General features: G+C 43.7%; 1 protein-coding gene across 16 annotated transcripts in view; it reads right to left on the bottom strand.

The window, feature by feature from the left end:
- The window catches only part of AGAP1 (ArfGAP with GTPase domain, ankyrin repeat and PH domain 1), a 640,400-nt gene that overhangs the window by 327,159 nt on the left and 301,041 nt on the right, over positions 1 to 12,200 (bottom strand). For all 16 annotated transcript variants that reach the window (XM_034955413.4, XM_034955414.4, XM_034955417.4 and 13 more), the window contains 2 exons: positions 7,260 to 7,387; positions 5,624 to 5,779 (listed from right to left, as the gene is read on the bottom strand). In XM_034955413.4, the coding sequence (XP_034811304.1) occupies positions 5,624 to 5,779; positions 7,260 to 7,387 (284 nt within the window). The remainder of the gene's footprint in view (positions 1 to 5,623; positions 5,780 to 7,259; positions 7,388 to 12,200) is intronic.

Here is a 12,200-nt window from a genome sequence, read left to right as displayed (position 1 = left end):
TGAAGTGTGTGGTGAGTACACATGTGTTTATTTCTGTATGTTTGAAAAATTTTTCTAATAAAACACTTTAACCACATGTAAACTAGGGCCGCTAAACTAAATTAATTGCTCTAAGAACCCATATTACCAAACTAGGGATTAAATGGATACAGTCTTTTAATGTTTGGTTTTTTTCCAAAGAAATAAGTGAAATAAAATATAACTTAGTGTTTGATTAGTAGAGTAGAATTCCTACTGCAAATGTAACATATAATTTGGACTAATACAGAGATTTTGTTTGTACTATTTTATAAAAAAGTCATTTATTTTTGTTTAAAAATTGTATATGAATATATGCAAACAATCATCTGGGAGCACAAAATGTTAGCCCAGAGCAGTGCATTACAGTGTACTTTATAAAATGTGTAAAATGGTATCGGGAAAAATGATATGTGCACTACTTAATTAACTATGGCCTCTTTATGATGTTCTAATTAATAAGGTGGATAGTGCCCCTCCAGCCGGGTGTTACAATCCCAGTCTGCACGAATTTTTATTCACTAAAATTGTCTGCATATCATGCATCTGTCCTCTGACTAGACACTTCCAAATAAATACACATTTTGACAGTTTATGCCTATAATCACCAACAACTGCCAGGGATGAAGAGTCTATTCAATTTTACATATTTAAAAATAGAAGAAAACTGGTCATGATAAAAATTTAATATCTTAATTGCTATGATTTCACAATTAATTTGCCTTCTTTTTGTTCCTTGGATGACACTGACATCTAGTGGAGTTACTATTTCCAGGAACTTCAACTTAAGACTACACCGCATGCATCATCACCACCACCACCACTACCACCACAACCATCATCACCATCACCACAACCACAACCATCATCACCATCACGACCATCACCATCACAACCATCATCATCACCATCACAACCATCATCACCATCACCACAACCACAACCATCATCACCATCACAACCATCACCATCACAACCATCATCACCATCACAACCACAACCATCATCACCACCATTGCAACCATCATCACAACCACAACCATCATCACCATCACAACCATCATCACCATCACAACCATCACCATGACCACAATCACAACCATCATCACAACCACAACCATCATCACAACCATCACCACCACCATCACAACCATCATCACCATCACAACCATCATCACCATCACAACCATCATCACCACCACAACCATCATCACCATCACAACCATAACCATCACCATCACAACCATAACCATCATCACCATCACAACCATCATCACAACCATCACCACCATCACCATCACAACCACAACCAGCATCATCACCATCACAACCATCACAACCACAACCATCATCACCATCACAACAAGCATCATCACCATCACAACCACAACCATCATCACAACCATCACCATCACAACCATCACCACCACAACCACAACCATCATCACCATCACAGCCATCATAACCACAACAACCATCATCACCATCACAACCATCATTACCATCACCACAACCACAAGCATCATCACCATCACCATCATCACAACCATCACAACCACAACCATCACCATCACAACCATCACCACCATCACCACCATCATCACCATCACAACCATCACCACCATCACCATCATCACAACCATCACCACAACCACAACCATCACCATCACAACCATCATCACCATCACAATCACAACCATCATCATCACAACCATCATCACCATCACAATCACAACCATCATCACAACCACAACCATCACCACCATCACCATCATCACAACCATCACCACCACAACCACAACCATCACCACCATCACAACCATATCACCATCACAACCACAACCATCACCACCACCACATCACAACCATCACAACCACAACCATCACCATCACAACCATCATCACCATCACAATCACAACCATCATCATCACAACCATCATCACCATCACAACCATCATCACCATCACAACCATCATCACCATCACGACCATCATGACAACCATCATCATCACCATCACAACCATCACCATCACAACCACAATCATCACCATCACAACCATCACCACGACCATCACCACCATCACAACCATCACCATGACCATCATCACCATCACAACCATCACCACAACCATCACCACCATCATCACAACCATCACCATCACAACCACAACCATCACCACCATCACAACCATCACCACAACCACAACCATCATCACAACCATCATCACCACCATTACAACCATCACAACCACAAGCATCATCACCATCACAACCACAAGCAGCATCATCACCATCACAACCATCATCACAACCATAACCATCATCACAACCACAACCATCACCACCACCATCACCATCACAACCATCATCACCATCACAACCACAACCATCATCACAACCACAACCATCATCACCACCATCACAACCACAACCATCATTATCACAACCATCATCACCACAACCACAACCATCATCATCACCACAACCATCATCACCACCATCATTTTGTTCAGTGTCAAACCCACTGAGGACCAACATATGGATCCCTGCCCAGAACTTTCACTGTCTTTTCCTTAAATGCCACAATGCAAACCTATTGCAGTGGTAGCTTCTTTTATGACTCCAAATTTCTATTCCCACTAATGCCAATGGGACAGCTGGATTCAATTTCTGATCTGATCTCAAATTTATTTTCCAAGATTAAGGAGAAAGATAACAAACACTGGTCACCCTTAGATCCATAGGCAGACCATTATATTATGTGACACATTAATGGTGAAATAATTAATGGTGATTTTTGGTCACTGTAACAATGAGTTTTTACTGGCTTCTGCACCTGCCCTGCCCGGCCTCTTCATGGATGCCTGTAAGTGCACCTGTGTGTCTGCAGGGTGAATCCGCAGCAACAGGGTCTCTCCTCCTAGTGTGCAGAGCCCCTTCTCCTTCACCCTAAATCGCTTTCCCTTGAACATGGGTTGACTCTGGCAGTGAGTCTTCCTCCTAGACACTGAGCAAAACCAGGGCTGTGCACAGAGCAGATGTTAAGTCAATATTTATTAAATGGGCTGTTATTTTGATTCTCTCTGCCTTCAAGTGTTCTCCTCCCTAAGTCACCTGGGTTGTCAGGTACCCAGTGGGATACTACTTTCTGGCACACTGCAGTTCCAGAGCTTATAAAGGGAGGAGATGGGAAGGTGCTGGTATTCTCCTTATAAATAGTCTCATTTTTAAAGATACTTTGTGGTTTTAAAATTTCTCTCCTTAAAAGAGAAAGCAAAGTCAACAAGCAGAAAATGTGGCCCTCAGAAGGCGTCTGAGAATGAGTGCTCTCCCCCTTCCACTCCCTTAACAAAGACATAGAAGGTGTTCTCGACCACCACGATGACAAGCCCGCCCCTCCTCCCGGGGCACAGGCCGCCTGCCCACAGCCCACCCTCTCTCAATCCAGCTGCATCTTTGGCTATTGGTTTCTCAAGCCACCGAGTCACTGTGCAGCCTGTTCTAGCAGGAAACACTTCAACCCAAAGCCCCCCAGCCTGGGGGTAGACAGGGGCTCCAGGTGTTAGACGGAGCTGGGAAGCAGCTATTTAGGTGACTGCTGCTGTTCTCGGTGTGTCTGAAGAAACTGCCCAATAAAACATGTTATCCATGCACTAATTTAAGCATGTGAGATACTCACCTGTATTTTGCAGAAACCTAAATACCCACCTCCTAATCTATCACATATGCTTAACACTATCAGAAATCATTTTATAGCATCAATGGAGTGAGAAAACCATGGAAGCAATGCCACCAGATCTCTTCTGCCTCCTCCAGGAAGTCTTCCCGGAAGCCCCACTGCAGAAGTACTACGGTTTCCAGCCCAGAGAGGTCAAGTAATTTGCCTAAGGTCAAACATCCGTCAGCAGCGGAGGCCGGGATGGGAGCTTGGTCTGTCTGATCAGTCCTCACCCTGCTGCCCAGCAGTGGCCTTTGTGGGAGCTGATGTGGCACAAGGCAACTAGCAAAAGCAAGGGGAGGCTGGGGACGAGGGGGTGTGTGCAGCTGGCAACCGCCTCTGCAGTCATGAGCATCCAATGAGAGACTGCCCCAGACATGTGGCAGAGGGGCGGGGGATCTCCCAGACTTGGCAGGAATCGCAATGTAACATCAAGATCAGATTCACAAAGGGGCAGCAAATGTGACTCCCAGCCACCCCTCTAGAGCTTTGCATCTGGGTCAGCAGTAATCAACCAAAATGGAAGTCAGATGGTTTAAAACAGGGCACCACTAACATGTGGGGCTGGATAATTCCCTGCTGTGAGGGGCTGACCTATGCACTGTAGGATGCTTTGCAGCACCCCTGGTTGCTACCCACGACTAGATGTCTGCAGAACCTTTACCTTCCCACTCCCATACTCCTGTTGTGACAGCCCAAAGTTTCTCCAGAAGTTGCCAAATGTCCTTGGAGAGCAAAACCACCCTGGTTCAGAAGCACTGTTTCAAAAGCATGTACTTGTAATGCGTGATCCAGGGAGGAAAAGCGTTCTTCTCAAGTCCAAATGCTTCAGTCACCTGACAGCAGCTGTGCCTGGGGTTTGTGGCTCAACTGTGTAGAATCCAGATTGATTGGTAATGTCTGCTATGCACAGGGAAGGGACAGGCTGGTAGTATTTTTGCCACCTCTGTAGTTCAGAGATTCTCTGCATCTCAATCACCCAGGGAGTTTTTAAGCACTTCACATGCTGGCTGTGCACTATGGCTCACTCCTGTAATCCCAGCACTTCAGGAGGACAAGGTGGGAGGATGGCTTGAGCCCAGGAGTTCAAGACAACCCTAGGCAACACAGTAAGACCCCATTTCTTTAAAAAAAAAAAAAAAAATTAGCCACACATAGTGGTGAGTGCCTATGGTCCCAGCTACTTAGAAGGCTGAAGTGGGAGGATTTCAGGAGGTTGAGGCTGCAGTGAGCCATGACTGAGCCACTGCACTCCAGCCTGGGCAACAAAGTGAGACCCTGTTTCAAAAGAAAAAAAAAAAAAAAGGAACAATGCATGCCCGAGTGCACCCAGATTGTGAATTTATAAACCTGAACCCAGATAGCTCATCTCTGCTTTCAACATGCTCTACAGCAAAAAACCCAAGTGGAGAGCCTCATGGCAATGAGCCTCCAGGAAGCACCTCCCAGTCCCCCACCTCCACCCCGAGGGCAGCGCCAGGCACCCCAGCAGAAGAAGAGGAGGGCCTGTGGACAGTAATAGCTTATATATCATCTGAACGGTTAGAGACACACATCTGGGAATCTTAGAGTTTTGTCATCTCCTTGTATCCACTGTGACACATCTTTAGCTGGAGCCACAGGATAACAAGTGCCTTTATACACACCCCCAGCTCTTCATTTCAGACACACGAAGTCAGGAATGTCTACATGAAGAAATTCCCATTCTACTCAACATCCAAATCTTTGCTTCTCTTAATTTTCTTAGTCCTCCACAGAAATCAATGTTATTCACTTTAATATAGTTGAGATTCTACAAATACCACTGAACCATGTGGCAACCAGGTTTACGTTAATGGAAACGCTTCAGAATCGCATTCAAATCTCCACCCAGGGTTGACACTCACGGTGAACAGGTTGGACCGGCGCTTGGACTGCTTGCGAACAGGCGTGGGCGTGTTGGCAGTGGGAGGAACATCGATCCGAAGTTCCTTCTGGCTGGTGCTGGGAGTCGATGGAACGGAGGAGGAATAGTCGCTTAAACTCCCACCTCCATTACTTGTCTGAAATGATTAAAATCCAAGGTTTCATTAACGACATACTCAGGAACCCAAGACCTCCACTTAGGCAAGGTCATAACCAACAAGTGAGCATGAGCCCCATGGAAGGGATGCATGAGAATGGCTGACTTGTGTCTATGGCTTTGCCAGGTGTATTAGCGTCATGTCTACAGAGTCTCATCCTGGAACATGCCAATCATCTCACTCAGTGGCATCCCCTGAGAAAAGTGACTGAAGACAAAGAAGTCTCTTTCATTTAACTTAAAAGATTTCTGCGAGTTCAAATTTGATTATTTTCTCTTTCCTCTGAAAATGAAAGGGGTTGGTTAAACTAAAGGGATTCTATGGTCCCTCCACTGCTCTAGATCAGCAGAACCACAGCCAACATTATGAAAATGACACCTGGAAAATCTAAGTGTTTTTGAAAAGTATTTCAAGATTCACAGAAAATTAAACACAGCAAGCGAAGACATTCTTTTTTTTTTTTTTTTTTTTTTTTTGAGACAGGGTCTCACTCTGTCACCCAGGCTGGAATGCAGTGGCACAATCACACTCACTGCAGCCTAGCTCTTCTGATGGGCAGAGGTGATCCCCCGACCTCAGCCTCCCAAGGCACAAGCCACCACGCCCAGCTAATTTTTCTCTTTTTTGTAGATACAGAGGTGTGGTTCTGCCACGTTGCCCAGGCTGGTCTTGAACTACTGAGCTCAAGCGATCCACCTGCCTTGAGCTCCCAAAGTGCTGGGATTACAGGCAAGTGCCACTCAGCCCAGCCAGCATGAACATTCATGACTGTACCTTGACAGGCTCTGACAATACATGCCATAACTTACTGGCTTCCCAAGCAAACTGAAAGTATGACACCGAACCCTTTCACCATGTCCTTAAAAAAACAGTGCCAATAGAATACCTGCCCAAGAAACATAATCAAAAAACAAGCACAGACAAAAACAAAGCCAACTGTTTCCTTAGGAGGTTTTTGGTTGAGTTCTTCAAAGTGACCATTATTTCATTTGCTTCCAAGTAAATAATTTTGCAAAATGTTGTTATGGAAAGATAGCAGTTTCTATGGGACCTAAGGGAGATGGTAATTATAATTGAATGCCACTACCAAATTTAAGTATACAGCGAGATTGGCCATTAAGATTTACTCACAACTGTTCAACCTATAAGCAGACTAGGACCAAGACCAGAGAAGGGTGGTTTAAATCACCAGCGAGGACTGCAGCACACACCTCCCATCACCACCCGGGCCAGCATGCCTCATAACACAGGCAGCATGAAGACAGAAAACATTAAAGAATGATTCCCATAAAAATCACTTGGCCACAGCAGTTTCGGAAGAAAATGTTAAGTCAATTACAACATGCTGTTACTTATAAAGTTGAAAAGAAAAAAAAATCAACCTTAGCATTGGCTGGGAACACTATTTACACATTGTCTTTGGTTCTAAGAGTCTGACTTCTCATGTCACCTAATGTACCTGGCTGATGTGCACAGCAGACACCTGCGCGGAACAGACGGAGGAATGGCTGGGAGAATTAGGTAGCGACTTGCAGGGTCCTATGGACAGCTGCTGCTTCTTCCTTGTGGCAACAATCTTCTGGGCAACTGGTGGACACATAGACAAAAAGAAATCCATGTCAATCAATTTCCAAATTCAGGAACAGAGCAGAGATCATCAGTCTGTTGTCGAAATCTGTTATTTCCTTCTTTCGCAGTAATAGCATTCCTGGTTCTTAGTTGGGCAAATGACAACCAGAATAAACATGACATTTGCCAGAGCCTCCTCCCGTCCCCCGACCCCCGCATCAGCTGAACATGGCCAGGTACACAAGCTCTGGCCAGCAGGATGAGAGCAGAAGGATCACAGGGCAGCTTTTAAGGATCTTCCTGGAGAGCCTCCCTTTGCCTAAATTCTCGTATGTTTTTCCTACTTGTTGCCTGAAATGCACAAACGTTACATGGCCTCAGCAGCACTGTGGAACACGAGGTGACACTGGGAACAGGAGCCACATGGGAGACAGATAGAGCCGGTCCCCCAACTCCACAGAAGGCCTCAGCAGCCCTGCACAGACCACCTCAGAGGAATGTAAAGCAAAAAAATACACACCTATCTCATTTAAGTTATTCTCATAAAATCATCTTTTTTTCCAGTTACTTGGAACAAAAATAATCCTAAATAAGGCAGGGCAATTTAACCAAACCCCTTGGAAAGACAAAAATCTTTTTTTTTCCCCCAAAGCCTAAAGAAATCCTCTTCACTCTACAAGCTATCATAGAGAATTATATTCAAGGAGATGTAATTATATCAAAGACCTTTTTTATTTAAATATATGACTGCACACATTGGAAGTTTATCTTAATCAATACAAATCTAAATTCAACCAGCCATAACTTCTCTTGGCAAATAGGCTCACTGATAAAGCATACTGAATGTAATTGGAAAGGAAGTCAACGATTAGAAAACTCTTCCTACACCAATGGTGTCACTGCCGCAGAATAACTACACTTTTGATTTGAATAGATGTGTGTCTTTGGGGACTAGCAGTAATTAAGTTCAATGATATTCAATCCTTGACTTTGCCTAGATAGTTGCTATTTTCGAAGATGTCCACGGAAAGGAACTTGTCATCTCTCCCCAGCAATAGGTTATAACGTAGACGGGGCCCATATAGTGTTTGCAGATAATTTCTTTTCCAAATGAATACAATTTTAATAAGAAACTGGTTTGTCCACAGCCTATGGGTTTCATGTAAATGAATGATAGTATAAATATGATTAAGTGAAAATGCAATATATAAAAAATGGCTCACAGAGAGGAAGAAGCAGCTTCATTAGTTACATCCCACCTCCAATAGGCCTCTTATCATCCTGAAAGGATGATATCAATTAATTTATCTTCCAGTAGTGTATTGATCATAACCTTCATCAGCTAATCATGTTTAAATTACAGAGGAATATCGCAGCACTCTGTCACCTCAGAACCATTGGCATATTGATCTGGGGTCTTTGAAGACATTTATTAGAATATTTTAAAGTCATTATGTGAACTCAAAAATAAAATCTAAGATTTCAACAGATGCAAAATGTGTTGTCTAGGTTATCTTGAAATTGCAAAAACCAAAAGTAAATTAGCCAAAAATCATAATTGCCTGGGTGAGTGCTAAAGTATTGCTACTTTGTTTTTGAAAAATAGCAATAAGGGGCTTTGATTATCAATTACACTGAAATCTGATTTTACTCCCAGCTTCAGAGTTACTATTCAGCTGGATGGCCACACTGACTTTACATTCGTAAGAAATGTGCAGATGTCAGAATTAAATAGGACTAGGATGCATGCTTTGAGAGCTTTGCAGACATTTTCATTTGTAGAAACTAAGGGAAGATGCGAGAAACTTCCTAAGACAAGTCAAATATGTTATGAAAACGCCTGTTGTATGAAACTTCAAATGCAAATGAATGTTCTATCCTTTCTATGGAGTCTAGGAAGAGTAAGTTCATGAGTAAAGAGAATATTTTTACAACAAAGCCTCTCATAAAACTACAGACAGGATGTACAAAGTATGAGTATTTAGCATTGTTAACTGCTAAAATTCTTCTGTTCATTTAATTACTATTCTACCACATTAATTAAATAAAATGAAGTCACAACATCCAGTAACTGGTAGTATTTTTTAAACTCTACTATTTTTTTTCATATTTGTCCTATTTCCCCTCTACCTGTTATGTCCTTCCTGCTTCCATACACAAATCAAGGAAAGAAAATGATTTATAAATATATTGTTCTGAAATATACGGACTGCTTGAATGCTTTAAAACTACAGGGTAACCCATACGAATAAGGGAAAACTTTAATGAAGATCAAAAAGTATCTGACTTGAGGAGGAGGAGTGGGAGCACGAGGAATAGGAAGGGGAAAGGACTCCTTTGTAATGTCTGCCCATGTCTCCCCCATCTTGAAAATGCAAACTGACTACAGAGTCAATGCTGCAAACAGCCACGAATTTGCCAACGGCTGTTGCTGCTATTTGCTTGATGTCCCAGGGACGGGGTGGAATCTCTGGGCGCCTCACTTAAAGCCATCCCTAAATGAATTGTTTGGGGAAGCAAAAAACTAGTATGACAACTGCCATCCAAGACATCCGCAGTCCTTCCCCACACAACCCAGCAGCAGGCTGGGTAATCTCCTAGAGGGAAAAGCTTGGTGTGTCTATGTGAGTGGAGAAACCCCTCTCCATTCCCACCCCAAAAAAACAACTCAAAGAAAATGGATGGAATGTCACGGAGGGAGCTGTTCTTCTGTGGCTGTAATCGTTAATTACTCATACTATTTAGAACATTTAAATGTTAATAGGTTTAACATGTGAATATTACCCCAGACTATGCTGTCTGGGAAGCTTTTTATAACCATTGAGTTTTTGTCTATATTTGATTATTCAAGAAATAAATGTGTTGTTTTATATAAATACATATGTTCAATGTAAATGTGTGTGGGTGCATAGACATAAATATGTTCAATGTAAATGTGTGTTGGTGCATAGATCAGAAACACAATCACGTGGATTTACTTAAAAAAAATCTGGAAGCAGCTGGGCACAGTGGCTCACACCTGTAATCCCAGCACTCTGGGAGGCCGAGGCGGGCAGATCACCTGAGGTCAGGAGTTCGAGTCCAGCCTGGCCAACATGGTGAAACCCTGTCTCTACTAAAAATACAAAAATTAGCTGGATGTGGTGGCACATGCCTGTAATCCCAACTACTTGGGAGGCTGAGGCAGGAGAATCGCTTGAACCAGGGAGGCAGAGGTCGCAGTGAGCCAAGATCACGCCACTGCACTCCAGCCTGGGTAACAGAGTCAGACTGTCTCAAAAAAATTAAACTTAACTAAAAAAAAAATCTGGAAGCTTTGTCACTGAGATTTGATCTTTTCTCAAATTGGGCGGCACACTTCACTATGACTCTGTCACACGAGCTACTCCCAAATCTAAAACGGTGTCAACGGGTACTGAAAACATTTGCACTTACTACTGACACTACCAATTTAACTACCCTCCTGAGACTCCCAAGAGTAATGCTCAGTGGTCTTTTAAAAGTCGCTTCCTCTATAATTTTAAAATTTCATTTGGGTTAACAGATAAAAGACACCTTTAACTAGCCCCTTCAACTGAGCAAGTGTGCGTGTGTGTGTGTACATTGTATAAAGGTGAAAACCAAGCTGGCCTCACCACGGGGTCAGAAGGGAGAATTGTGCCCATCTTCAGGGAGCAGAGCAGGCAGGTGCCTGGGACAGGATGCAGGGGTTTCTGGGGTCTAGAAATAGGCCCTTCTTGACCTAAGGATAATTTTGTGACAACTTTTTAAGCCCAAATACACTTTCATGTATGTTTCCATTCTTCAATAATAAAAAAAAAGTTTAAGAACTTAACAAAAAAAGTGAGGTATACATTTACTTTATCCACAAACTGTAAATGTTCTATTCTATAGAGGGAAACAGCACCCTTTAATTAGTGATTAAAAATAAGACAACAGCTCCCAAACAAGACTTCATTAAATCCTGACATAATGCCCAATTTCTACTTCCACCTTGTTTCTAAATCACACAAAATGAGGCAAGGAATGGCCCTTGGTCACACTAGGAGCCTCCGGGCCAACCTCACGCCCTCTATAACCAGAGGACAGCTCCTCCTCCTCCCCCTTCCTCCTCTTTGCTGCTCAAAGGCTGAGCAGGGCTAGGCGGCCTACACTTCCCATCTATTAACTCATTTCATCCTGTCAGCTCTTTCATTTTGCAGGTGAGAAAAACCAGGCAGCAAGTGCACCAGAGCAATCCGACGGCTCTGGGACTGCTCATGACACCACCATGTGGCAATCGAACACCCTGCCAGCACCCCAACAGACTGTCCTGGTTCCACAGCACGAATCATGTGTTCTTTTGCCCTGCACCCTCAGTTTGTCATCAATTTCTAACTTCTACTTGGGTGACTAAATGAAATGGATTGGGTAACTAAACAAAATGCAGAAAAGGACTGAGTGTGGTGACCAGCACACAGGAGGTGCTCGCCAAGGCTGCCCGGATTACACCGTGTGTCATGCCCCATTCCCAGCCAGGCCTTCTGGAAAGCCCGGGGATGCTGCTCGACTCTGCCTCTCCTGCTCTCTGCAATCCCTGGGCTGGGCCTGCCATTGCCATGGTCACTGGGAGTGGTCCGGAGGCTAGGTCGCACCTTCCTGGACCTCTGAGCAGCACGTGGCGTTCCTCGTCATTCCCTCCTTTCCTCTTCTGCATCCTCCTCGGGCTTCCATGAACCCTGACGTCCCTGGGTTTCCTCCTCCGGCTGGAACTTCTCTTTCTCATCCTCCCTTGCTGGCTCCTGAAGTGCGGGTGCTTCCCTGGCATCCTCCTGGTGTCCTTTTTCCCATG

This window comes from Pan paniscus, chromosome 13 (assembly GCF_029289425.2).
Source record: "Pan paniscus chromosome 13, NHGRI_mPanPan1-v2.0_pri, whole genome shotgun sequence".
Taxonomy (NCBI): Eukaryota; Metazoa; Chordata; class Mammalia; order Primates; family Hominidae; genus Pan; species Pan paniscus.
Note: the sequence above shows the minus strand (reverse complement) of the source record. Positions and strands in the feature narration are given on the sequence as shown.